At 59.3% G+C, this 12,038-nt stretch overlaps 4 protein-coding genes across 4 annotated transcripts; 3 read left to right on the top strand and 1 right to left on the bottom strand.

Annotated features, from left to right (window-relative positions):
- Positions 1–845: 845 nt before the first annotated feature.
- On the top strand, positions 846–3,071 carry SLS55_000227 (uncharacterized protein; the record flags this gene model as incomplete). Its single annotated transcript, XM_066771741.1, has 3 exons — positions 846–1,272; positions 1,332–2,043; positions 2,255–3,071. 3 exons carry the CDS (start codon positions 846–848, stop codon positions 3,069–3,071), a joined length of 1,956 nt encoding a protein of 651 aa, XP_066637020.1.
- A 975-nt stretch (positions 3,072–4,046) lies between these two features.
- SLS55_000226 (uncharacterized protein) lies at positions 4,047–5,062 on the top strand (the record flags this gene model as incomplete). The annotated part of the gene is made up of 2 exons (XM_066771740.1): positions 4,047–4,419; positions 4,497–5,062. 2 exons carry the CDS (start codon positions 4,047–4,049, stop codon positions 5,060–5,062), a joined length of 939 nt encoding a protein of 312 aa, XP_066637019.1.
- Positions 5,063–5,736: 674 nt separating this feature from the next.
- SLS55_000225 (uncharacterized protein) lies at positions 5,737–8,605 on the top strand (the record flags this gene model as incomplete). The annotated part of the gene is made up of 2 exons (XM_066771739.1): positions 5,737–5,741; positions 5,848–8,605. The coding sequence occupies 2 exons, from the start codon at positions 5,737–5,739 to the stop codon at positions 8,603–8,605; spliced, it is 2,763 nt and encodes a 920-aa protein (XP_066637018.1).
- A 1,979-nt stretch (positions 8,606–10,584) lies between these two features.
- SLS55_000224 (uncharacterized protein) lies at positions 10,585–11,891 on the bottom strand (the record flags this gene model as incomplete). Its single annotated transcript, XM_066771738.1, has 2 exons — positions 10,585–11,534; positions 11,582–11,891. 2 exons carry the CDS (start codon positions 11,889–11,891, stop codon positions 10,585–10,587), a joined length of 1,260 nt encoding a protein of 419 aa, XP_066637017.1.
- Between the last annotated feature and the right edge of the window lie 147 nt (positions 11,892–12,038).

Below are 12,038 nucleotides of genomic sequence, written 5' to 3'. Positions count from 1 at the left end.
CGGCGTGCTCTAGCGCAGGTGAGCGAGCTTGGAGCATAAAAAGCAACGAACCACGGCGCCGGGAAGACGCCATGGCGTAGCGGGTGGCCAAGGCTGTGAAAAACAGGAGAGCTTGAGATGAGAAACGCCTGGGCCCGATTCAGCCCTGCGCCGCGGGTGGCGAAATAGGAGAGGAGGCGACGCCGCCATGTGAGCCCGCGCAACGCCCTGGAATCGACGCCTAATCATGCCGGCCGCAGACGCCATGGGTGGCCGTTTCGTCGCCTCGGGCTGCAGCTGACGGCAGCTTGTCGGGGACGTCGGGCTGTGCCTGTCCGGAGGGTGTGGCAGCGGCCCACGAGATTGGCCGATCGGCACTGGCAGCGTGTGGAGAGAGTCGCGCTAGAAAGCATCGAAGGCGCAGCGAAAAGGCGCGTCCAGCCCTGCGTGGCTGCCACCATGCCTGAAACGAGCAGAAGCACGGTGGCGGCTCCTACAAATCAATCCCGCCGCGGGCCCTGTAGCCCCCAGCAGCGCGCAGCCAGCAGCCATCAGCGCGGCGGGACGAGCAGGCTGCCTCCACCGCCCCAACGCTTCGCCGTAAGGCAGCCGGCCCCGCGCCAGGCATCCAGGCACCGCAAAACCACTCCACCGCCCAAGCCGCATCGGCGCGTCCGAGACGAACCATTCTTCACCTCTCGCTCCGCGGTCGACGGCGCGGCCACACGAACCTGCGCGGAGCCCGCTGCCCGCTGTGATTCGCCGCGCGAGACATCACCTTCCTGATGCCCATGCGTCCAATAATCCCGCATTCGCGAATAGCAGACGACGCAAGCCTCTGAGGCCGTGCCCTCCACCGCCGAGGCATGGCTCTCTGCGCTGCCTGCACCGCCATCAGCATCCCGGCCCTGACGGCTGCGGTCGAGGATCCGCCCGCCTGGCTGCCCCGGCCCAGCGAGTCGTCCGCCGTCACGGGCATGGTTCATCTCCGCGACGCTCGTCAGCTCCCGCGCTCGGCCGCCGCCTGCCCGTTCTGTGCGCTGATCGCAGCATCCGTCCTGCAAACCCCCCATCTGACTTCAGACGACCCGTCGGCCTGGAACGGGGCTGACCTGGGCAGCCGTGTCGCGGACGGGCCGGTGTACCTCCAGCTGAGGAGAAATGGCGTCGGCCGCCTGCCGCGCGAGCGCCCGAATGCGCATCTTGAGTGGCTCGGCAAGGCCATTGCCGTGTTCTTGCCCGGGGTCGATGGTGTTGCTCTGCGAGGCCGAATCCGTCTGTACGCGCAGCCAGGTATGACACGAGTCCGGTGACCGGGCAGCCGGGTTCTCCACTGCTGAACGCCGTCTTAGACAGCCCCGCCTCCACCAGCGGCGACGTCCTGTGCGGCCCTCCGCTGCCCTCGTCTGATTGCCCCGATGCGTTCCGCATGACGCGCGAATGGCTGAGCACCTGCTTGAATTATCACCCGAGCTGCACGCGGACGTTGTCAAAGTCGACCATCGATGAGACAGCCGAGCCCGTCCTGCCCACTCGCGTCATCGACGTTGCACCACCCGATGGATCGGCGAACGTCCGCTTGCTCGAACCCATGGGTGGCAGTGGTCGATATGTGACACTCAGCCACTGCTGGGGCCCGAGGGATAGACACCCGCTCACCACCACCAAAGCCACCTTGCCACAGCATCTGACAGAGATCTCCTGGCACCGCCTACCCAAGACCTTTCGCGACGCCATCACCGTCGTGAGAGCGCTGGGGTTCCGCTATATTTGGATCGACTCGCTGTGCATCGTGCAGGACGATCACCATGATTGGCTGCGCGAGTCCGAGCAGATGGGCATGATCTACGAGCGAGCAGTGCTGACCATCGCAGCGTGCCATGCCACAGACTCAACCGAAGGCTGCTTCTTCGACAGACCTCCCTCTCGTCCCGCCGTGCAGCTGCCGTACTGGAACGCCGAGGGCAAGCAGGACGGCCACATGTACGGCACACTGCTGCCCGTCAACTACCACTCCATCAGCCCTGAATTCAGCCCGTTATCCGAGAGAGCGTGGGCCACTCAGTCAGTAACCTGCCCGATCCGGAAAGGTTGCTCCGGAACTGACCGGTGCTTTGCAGGGAGTGGTTACTGTCCAGGAGGGTCATTTTCTACACAAGAGAATGCATAGTGTGGTCCTGTCGAAGACTAACCCAGCGAGAAACAAGGGATTCGTTTCATGACACGTACGATTCCCACTGCTAGCGAATCCCAACCGAACTAACGCGCCATCCAGGGCGAGAAATACCCGCTGGAAAATCATCGTTGAGAAGTATTCGGCTAGGAAGCTAACCAACGCGACCGACCGTCTTGTAGCGCTTAAAGGTCTGGCGAATGAAATGCAGAAGATCAGTAGCACCAGGTGCATCTACGGTGTTTGGGCCGACACCCTCGCAGACGGCCTCCTCTGGTTCCCTTTGCAGCCCGCAGAGAGAGACAGGAGCCCAAACGACCTTCCTACCTGGACGTGGGCGTCGACGTGTCACGGCGTGCGGTACCAGAAGATCGAGAGGGCGAAGCGGATATGTCGGCGCTTACGCATAGCGGAGAGCGACGACAGGGTCGTCGAGGCCATCGGTTGGGTCAAGAAGCTCCCTCATCTCAGGTGTCTCCCCGACGTTACACCCAAGCGACAGGACAGCGGGTTCTCTTTCGTGTCACAGAACCAGGGCGATGCTGATCCGCGGCTGACCAGCGTGCTGGCCAGCATCGAGAGTCATCTTCACGACAAGTTCTCGTCGCTCAGCTTCGATCTAACGGAACATCCGTTCGGCTGGGGATTGGCCTACCTGATCTACGACTCTGGTCAACAGCCGGTTGGTTGGGCGTTGTTGGACGAGGGCAGGCTCTTGAATGAAGATGTCTATTCTTTGGCCGTGCTGGGCAAAGAAGATAAACAATTCACTAATGGGACTTACCACCACTGGATCCTCCTGTTCGTGCACAGTGGCACAGAAGGAGATAGTGAGATTTACAAAAGGGTAGGGGTTGGGAAGATAGAATCGCGAGGGTGGTACGAAGATACGAAGATGAGCAAAATTCGGATAGTATGAGGCATGTGTCACGACTACTGCATGACAACGCAATATGATCAACGACCGTTTGCCGATTCAATAACGGCTAAGGGGAAACCCGGGGAGGTTCCAATGGTAGACAAATTTAGCGCTCCCGCTATTGCAGACTTCCCGTAGCTGCAGGGCTTGCTTTAACGCAGTGCTGGAGGGATTTGGAAATGTCGGGGTGATCCTTGCGGGCAGCCGACCGGGTCCATTGCTATTCGTCGAAAGACGGGCCGCAGAATCCAAGGGTCTATTGGCCATAGAAGAATCTAGTCCACGCCGCTTACCGCTTGTTGAGAAAATTTGATACTCTCAACGGTGGTTATAGGGCGTCGCCGTAACGCTCTGCTGGTCCTTTCAAAGTTTGGTCATAGTGCCGGCCACTAACAACCTACCTGGCGATAGTCGACCGTTGGACTACAGCCACAGTAGAACAAATGAGCTTCTAGACTCCGCTCCACTCTTCCAATAGGCGGGTGAAGCGGTTATAGCATACATGAGTTTAAAACTATACACAAACACATGCAGGCATAGATTCCTCTTGTCCATGGTGCGATGTCAATGAGAAAGATGAAGACAGGCTCAAACTATCTTGCAATCCGCTGCGGGGCTGAGAGATCCGACGTCATCCTACATATTTTGACGACGCGCTGTGGCGCTCCGTCACTTGCATGCAGCTTTCCCCACAGCCCCGTCCCGCTCTGCCCCACTAACAAATGCGATACCACAACCTCAAACCATTATTCCCACATTGTACCCAGCCAAGCCAGCCAAAGCATCCAGCCCACCCAACCACCTCCACGCAGCAACAACAAAGCCCGCCCCTCCCCGTGAAAGACCGCCCCAGCCCCAGTCCCAGCCCCTCCCCCCGCAGCGCGCTGAACGCAAACGCGAACGCGTCCCCCGCCCGCAACCGCAACCCCCGTATCGACCACCGACCGACCACGCCACAAAACCCTTTCCCCCGCCATGGCTACCACAAACACGAACACCGCCTCCCCCAGCGGCGGCAGCGGGGGCGGCGGCGGTTTCTTCCCCCCCGACGACGACGCAACAGCAGCAGCATCCGCCATCGCAACCCCGCCCACATCCTCCATCGCCTCCGCCTCCTCGCGCCTGCCGCACCCCCGCTCGAAGCCGCTCAAGACGGGCGGCCCCAAGGAGTCGGCGTTCATCCGGTACGCGGACGAGCGCGTGCGGCAGATGCGGCGGCGGTATGCGAAGCGTGAGGGGGGCGGCGGCGGCGGCGGTGGGGATAACGATGTGAAGGGCTATGCGGGCTTGAAGGAGGCGTGTCGGGATGTCGATGCGTTGGTGGACGTGGTGTGGGTGTCTGGGACGCGTGGGTTTGCCTCCTCCTTCGGCGTTTGAAGGTTGTTGGGTGGTTATTTTGCTGACGTGTGGGATTGAGACGAGTAGCGAGCTTGCAGATCGCGTACCTCCTCACGCTGGCGGACCTCGTCAACGAGTACATGAAGGGCTTCCAACCCGTCGCGCCGGCGCCGCTTTTCCGGTCGCTGGACAAGCTGGACCTCGCGTTCGCGTCGCTGCTGCAGGGTAGGGATGTGGAGACGGGCGACGTGCTGCCCGGGTTCGAGGGCGGCCGCGGGGTCAATGCGACGGAGAAAGTGAGGATCAATAGCATGGTGCATTACGCGCGGTCGGGGGTGGTGGAGGTCATGCTGAGGTACGATCCGGAGATGGATGACGCGGACGAAGAGGACGAGGAGACGGCGGAGGAGTCCGGCGTGGATGTGGATCTGGGTGAGGCGGCGGGCGATTATGGGGTCGATGACGATGGTGATGTGGAGGGGACGTGGGATATGAAGACGGCCAAGGTTTACGACAGGACGCTGGTGGAGCTGGGAGACGACCTGACCAATGCTCCGCCGATTGGGTTGAGGGTGGAGAAGCCTGAGGAAGCTTGTCGACCACAGGAGCCGGAGTTGGAAGATTCGGACCGGGTCATGGAATTGGATGATTGAGAGTGGCTAGGGTCATGTCTGAGGTGAGCTTCTTCACTTATGGACGCGTCTTTTTCATATTTCATGTCTTCCGGGTGAGGCGTGTCTTTAAAAAGTCAGTTGGGGGTGAGGTGCATATCAGGAAGGCAGGGCGAGTGAGGTAGCGGGTAGCAGTTTGCCGTAGCTGTCATGAGTTCGAGCTTTCTCGCGGATTCTACAGCGGCAAGTCACAAGACGCGTCACAGGCGCGTCGACGGAGCTCACGCGCAGGTGAGGTTGGTCGCGGAGGTTGACTTGGTTCTTCTTCTTTTTGCGCTGCCGACCCTGCCTCAACACCTCCACCTCTCTACCCCGGTTTCCTTTTCTCTACGCCACCCGTCTTCCGGCACCCCGCCTCACTCGACGCGCTTTCTCCCGTCGCTCTTCGCGTCTGAGCGCCTCTGAGCACCCGACGGACTTGGTCCGCCCGCTTCACCATGCCTGTCCACCTTGGGTCTCGCACCAAGGTGCATCTTGTCAGCGCCGATCTCAGAAGTACCACTACAGACGAGCCCTCAAACAGGAAAGCCCCGCACGTCACCGAGCACGTCGCGGATGTCGAGAGAACACTCAAGAATGGGCACGTATTGAGGGAGAGCAACATCCCGTTGGCTGGCGACAGCAACCCGCTACACCTGCTCGGTGGCGACGACTACATGCCGTTCTTCTTCGTCCGTGCCGGCGAAGACCTGCGCCACGTTGTAAGTGCACACCTCACTCCGCACTTTGCCGCGAACCACTGACCCGGGTACTCAGCCTGCCACCAGAGAAGCACGAGCCTTCCACCCGGATCCGACGCGCAACGCCATCTACGCAAGGATACTAGGCCCCGATCCTGCAGCTGCGATCAAGATTCCGCAAAGCCTTGCACTGCGGGTGGAGCTTTCCAAGCAGTCCTTTCTAAAGACAGACAAGCCGGCCGACGACATCCGCATCGACGTTCTCTTCAACGGCCAGCTCACCCACTCGACCATGTGGCCCAGGCGCTTCCTCCACGAAGAAAGAAAGGCGGACCAGCTGTCGAGCATCTTCAGCGGCTTGCGCTTTCATTGGATGCTCGAGCGGGCTTGGGTAATTGTACCACCCGGCCAAGACCCCGACGGTTCTCGTAGGCGACCGGTAGCGAGCAGCGACACTCTCGAAGATCGCTGGGAAAAGATTCAAAAGGAGGTCTTGAAAGAAGCTTCGGCGAGGAACCTTGACAAGAACGGGAACAGGCCCGTGGTGGCAAAATACCTCATGGAAGTTGCGAAGCTGGCTATGCCTGAAGAACTAAAGACATGGTCAGAGCCGCGCGGGCAGGCGTTTGGAGTCATCGACGTCGTGCTTTCATATGGCCGTGGTGCCAAGGACACGCCTGCAAAGACTTACCTTTCCGAACCTACGCGCATGAGGAGTTCGAAGTTTAAGGAGAAGGAGGAGGTCAAGACAGTCTTTGAAGGCATTCCCATCAAGCCTGAGGTGAACGCTGTGAGGAATACTGGCCGATACAACCTGAGGGCTAGTCCTGATGTGCGTGTTGCCGGCAAAGGAACCGCTGCTATGGGTAGAATTCCGGCGAGACCAAAACCAGGCAAGAAATTCTCACAAGTCCCGTTGTTCCAGCAATCTGATACACACTCAGGACCGTTTGTTGGAAAGGAAGGCGATACGATCACGTCTTCCGAACAGCTTCCACCGTACCTTTCGGATGAGGTGACAAAGCAAGGTTACGGCCTTCAGGTTTGGCCTACCCTTCATGATTCACCCGCCAAAACAAGGAGTGAGAAGTCCATGGAAAGCCACGAGGAGCTTTTCAAAGGAAAGAACCAGAAGTTTAACTTTCGTTCGCCTAGGGTCATCATCAACCGTCCCCGTCCCGTAGAGCGACTAGGCAAAATTCCTGAAGAAGATGAGGCAATCTCGACGGACGTGTTTACCAGTTCGGTTCCTGGTTTACAGCCACTGGCAGCTGTCACAACGTCCTCGTCAATGCCTCTTGGATCTTCCCAGGATTCCAACACGAGCAAAGCCGAGATCGTCCCTTTGTCAAGCTCAATGCCCAACATGCAATCTGGTTCATCGTCACTGCAAGGGCCTCTCCTATCACCGATAAAAATCGAGACTGGTATTCGTGCCCGCCGCGCAGCTGACGAAGGCGAAGGAGGGAGTCCCCGCAAAAAGCGTCGACTTTCTGGCGGATTCTCACCCCTCGACATCCAGAAGGCAGAACGCGGACTCGGAATGACAAACCGAGGCGTATTTACCGCTCTTGGTAGCCCTCTTGACAAGTCTCCACGGTCTCTTTTCAACTCCTTCACCCTCGGTTCAAGGATCGATCTGGATCCCGCCGGGCCGCGTCGCCGCCCTCCCGCATCCCCACTTACCCCGGGCCAAGACACCGACCAGAAAGACGATCCCATCATCTCGCGTCTCGTCCTGAAAGCGTCCAAGGGCGAAGTCATCCGCACGCTCAACGTCAACAACCCATTCCGCCTCTCGCAGCTTCCCATCGTCGCCGCCGCCGCCGAGGCTCGCACCAACAGGAACCGTCTCGCGGAAGGCAAACCGCCCTTTCCACGGGTAGTCGCCGCACCTCCTCCTCCTCCCCCCTTCTTCTTCCCTTCAACACCCCAACAACAACAACGACCCACGTCGACCCAGATGACCGTCCCGAAAACGCCCGTCCCGCCCCGCACCCAGGCCGCCCGTACTCTCCTCCCAAGCAGCAGCGCCGCCAGCAGTGCTGGTCTTCCCGCCAGCGGCGGCATCCACAACACGCCCAACCCGCTGCCCCGCTACCCGCAGCGCACTGCTGTCACAGCGCAGAGCAGCAGTCCGTACCTTTTCACCCCGTCCCAGCTCCAGACACCGACGACGGCGGCGGCTGCATTCCACCCTGACGACGACTCCTCTGATGACTACTCCTCGTGGTACGCACCGCCATCCACCCGCGCAACCCCCGACCGCCGCCGCCACCGCCGCACTACTACTACTACTACTGCAGCAGCGGCGGCTCCTCCTCCTCCTCCTCCGACATCCGCCAACCGCCGAGTAGGAGCAGTAGGGGCAGCGACAACCCCTACCACGACTACGACAACCCCTACCACCACGACAGGCGGCGCCGCTGTCGCTGGCCCTGGACCAAGAAGAAGAACGCACGCGGAGATGGAAAAGCTGTTCCGCGCGTTCGAAACCCCGGCGCTGGCGAGGGACTGCGCCGTCGCGTATGCGCAACCGTCGACGCAGACGCAGCCGCAGCCGTTGTCGTCGTCGTCGTCGTCGTCGATGCAGACGGCGGGGGTATATCCGAGACGCGGCGGCCCCGGGCAGAGGGGGCTGGTTTCTGGCGGCGGCGGCGGCGGCGGTGGTGGTATTGGTATTGGTGGCAATGGTGGTGCTGGCAGTGGTGGTTGGGATGAAGAGTGGAAAGAGGGCGAGCCGCGGGGGTTCGGGGGCGGCGTGGTGAGGCAGGTCAGGAGCGAGCGGACGGGGGAGTTTGAGGAGGAGGGGGTGTTGGTTGGGGTGAGGTTTTTGGTTGTTTGAGTGTGTATGAGTGTGGGGGGGGGGGGGGGGGGGGGGGGGGGGGGGGGGGGGGGGAGGGAGGGGAGGGAAAGAGAAATAAAGACGTGGATGAATGAGGTGGATGGAAATGGTGGATGGTGGATCAATGGCTGGGGAATACGTGGTGGTTCGTGGATGGATGCCCTACCTACCTACCTACCTACCTACGAAGGGTAGGGTAGGGTAGGGTAAGGGGGGCTATTTCGCCGTGTATCTCCGTCGATGTTTTGCTTCAACTCGTCCGTGGGGATGGATGGATGGATGGATGGATGGAAAGTAATATTGTCTGCGATATCATCAGACAAGACGACGGGTGTGACAGAAAAAGGCATTTCGCAGGAAGGAATCTTCGTCGAGCTCGGTCGGCAACATGGGCGGACAGGTGCACGACATGTACGGCGGGAAACTGGATTCGCTTCTTGTTTGCTTTTGCGTAATGGGGTCGGTTAAAAAGTCCTGGGATCTGGATTGTTGCTGATGTCGTTGCATGCGGAGGAAAAAGCGTCGGAAAATTCGGAGCGCTAGTAAGCTATGGTCCGGTAGGATGTAGAAAAAAAGAAGTAAGGCCTTAAGCGGCCATAGGTATAAAATAAAGGGTCATTCAGTAGTGATAAGAGAGAATGATTGGTGCGAAAAAAAAATAATGGGGCCCAACCGCGATTCGAACGCGGGACCTCTCGCATACTAGGCAATTTGGTAATCCCAAAGCGAGAATCATACCTATTAACTTATTGTTAGCGTGGCGCCTGGCAGGGGATTAGAAGGCAACTGCTTACCACTAGACCATTAGGCCGTTGATCAGAAGATCGATGGAGGTTGAATTGAAACGGAAAAGCTATGTACAGCATCAAAAATTATCGCAAGACCGCAGGCGTATAAATGAGTTGCAATGGTAAAGATAAATGGCTGCTACATAGTGCTCGCTGCTGGTGATATTCGCTGCTGGGTGGTGCTGTGAGTGACGTTCGTTACTTGGGGGTGGAAACCGCGTTGGAGCTGGTGCGCTGACAGGTTGACGCGTTGACGCGAAATCATGCGATTTTTCTTTTCTCTTTCTTCTGAAGTCTGAACGTGATTCGTAGGCTACGCATCGGCGTGCACTACTACTATGACTGCGGCTAATCTGGTCAAGGAGTCTCCGCAACAGTGTGGGTTGGTCTCGAGCTTTCCCTTGGTTCCAGTGATCGTATTCACAATACCATGCTTGATGCGTCCATTTGGCGTGAGACCAAAGGTTCCCCGGGTATGCATGTACAGCGTCTAGAATGACGGTTGCGTACAATGGCAATAGCGGGGCTTTGCATCCATGACGTTGAAATGATACGGGCACGTAAGAGAAGGAAGATGTGTGTGTGTAGAAGGTACTATGAGTATGCTTCTATCAAACATTAGATGAAAAAGCCCAACTAGCGTGCGCTAGTCACTCTCTAGCTAATAGCTGGGAGAGCCAATGGCAAGGGAGATGGAGAATTTCACAAGCTTATCTTCACGTTGCCTGCCGATCTCCCTCGGACGATTTGCATTTCTCCGCTCGGTGCAAGATCGCACGAACAAGATCCCCGAGGCTACGGTTGGGCGGGCCGTTGGATGTGTACGGGCTCGTGTCTTTCCGTTCGTGCGGACGGGAGCATGGCGGGAGATGCAAAGCGAGAATGGTTTCCGATACAGACGGTGCCAGAGTTGTTTCGTGACAGCATTCGACTCTCAGACACGTGGTACGTCGTTTCGTGGATTATATAGATTTCTTTCCGGTTTTTTTTATTCTTCTACATGGCTGTTCATTCTTGATCTTGCCTGTTGTTGACGCTCGACTTTCTGTTTTACAGCAATCTATGGATGTTGTATCTCCAAACGGCCGAAACAGGAATGCAATGCAAAGAACCCCTCTCCGAAAAAAATAAAAAAAATAGAAACGTTGCGCGTTCAAAAAACTTGACTAAACAAGGGGTGGGGGAATCATTCTACTTCTTCTCCTCGTCCGGCTGGGGCGGGGTCAAGGCCTTGGCCGGGGCGGGATTCAGGATGCCGGCGGCATCGATCAAGGGGGCGTTGGGGGCGATTTCGAGGCCGAAGCCGGGCTTGTTGAGGTCCTTGACGTCAAGGTAGCCGTTGACGGGGATGGGCTCGTTGCTGAAGAGGGAGCCGAAGACGGGCAGGACGGACTTGCCGTCGGGCGAGTTGGCGAGGTATTCCTGGAAGGGCGAGTGCGGCTGGGCGATGACGAAGTGGTAGGAGTAGGGCCCGGAGGCGTGGGGCACGACGGGGATGTCGTAGGCCTGGGCCATGGCGGAGATCTTGAGCAGCTCGGTCATGCCGCCGACCCACATGACGTCGGGCTGCAGGATGTCGAGGTTGCGGCCCTCGATCAGCTTGCGGAAGCCGTAGCGCGAGTACTCGTGCTCGCCGGTGGTGAACTTGACGGTCGGGTGAGCCTTCTTGAGCAGGGCGTGGCCGTCGAAGTCGTCGGGCGAGAGGCACTCCTCCCACCAGTTGATGTTGAGGTGCTTGGTCTTCTCGACGACCTCGATGGTGTAGGGCACGTTCAGCGACATGTAGCAGTCGACCATGATGGGGTAGTCGGGGCCGACGGACTCGCGGTGCTTGGTCAGGAACTCGACGTTCTTGCGCATGCCCTCGGGGCCCTCGCCCGGGCTGTACGGCAGCGGCACCTTGGAGCCCCAGAAGCCCATGGCCTTGGCCGCCGTCGGCTCCGGCCCGGTGCAGTAGAAGTGCAGCCGGTCCCGCGTGGCGCCCCCGATCAGCTTGTAGACGGGCTCGTTGCGGATCTTGCCGAGCAGGTCCCAGATGGCGAGGTCGATGACGGAGATGACGGCGACGGGCAGCCCTTTGCGGCCGTAGAACATGGAGCCGCGGTACATCTGCTCGAAGAGGTGGTTCGTGTCGCGGGGGTCTGTGGCTGTCAGTGCATCCTCGCTATGACATAGTGGAGGGACTCACCGGCGCCGAGCAGGAAGCGCTCAAAGTGCTCGGCCACGAGCCAGCATGCGGGCGGCCCGCCAAAGCCGGTGGCGAAGCCCTTGGTGCCGTCCGACGCCTCGATCTCGACGCAGAAGGAGCCCAGCACGTTGATGCCCCAGGAAGTGCGCGACTTGCGGTAGGCCTCATAGCCGGACATGGGCGTCGCGATCTTGGTGTCAATGAGCCAATGGCCGCCCTTGACGTTGTGGTAGTCGCCGCCAGAGCCGACGCCCTGGATCAGGAAGGTCTTGACCTTCTTGATCGTGGGGAATTCGCGGGCGGAGGACATGATGGCGGGGAATGCGGGGGGATGGGGAATGCTTGGGGGCAGATTGGGGCGGCCAGGCTGTTAAATAGGGCGGCGTGCCTCGCGCAGCAGTCGTGGGCTCATCTCATGGCGGTAGCGCGGCGCGGCATGGGGCTGGCCCCGGCGCAG

The sequence above is a fragment of the Diplodia seriata genome (genome assembly GCF_021436955.1).
Source record: "Diplodia seriata strain FDS-637 chromosome Unknown scaffold_1, whole genome shotgun sequence".
Lineage (NCBI taxonomy): Eukaryota > Fungi > Ascomycota > Dothideomycetes > Botryosphaeriales > Botryosphaeriaceae > Diplodia > Diplodia seriata.
This window is presented reverse-complemented; position numbering and strand designations above follow the sequence as displayed.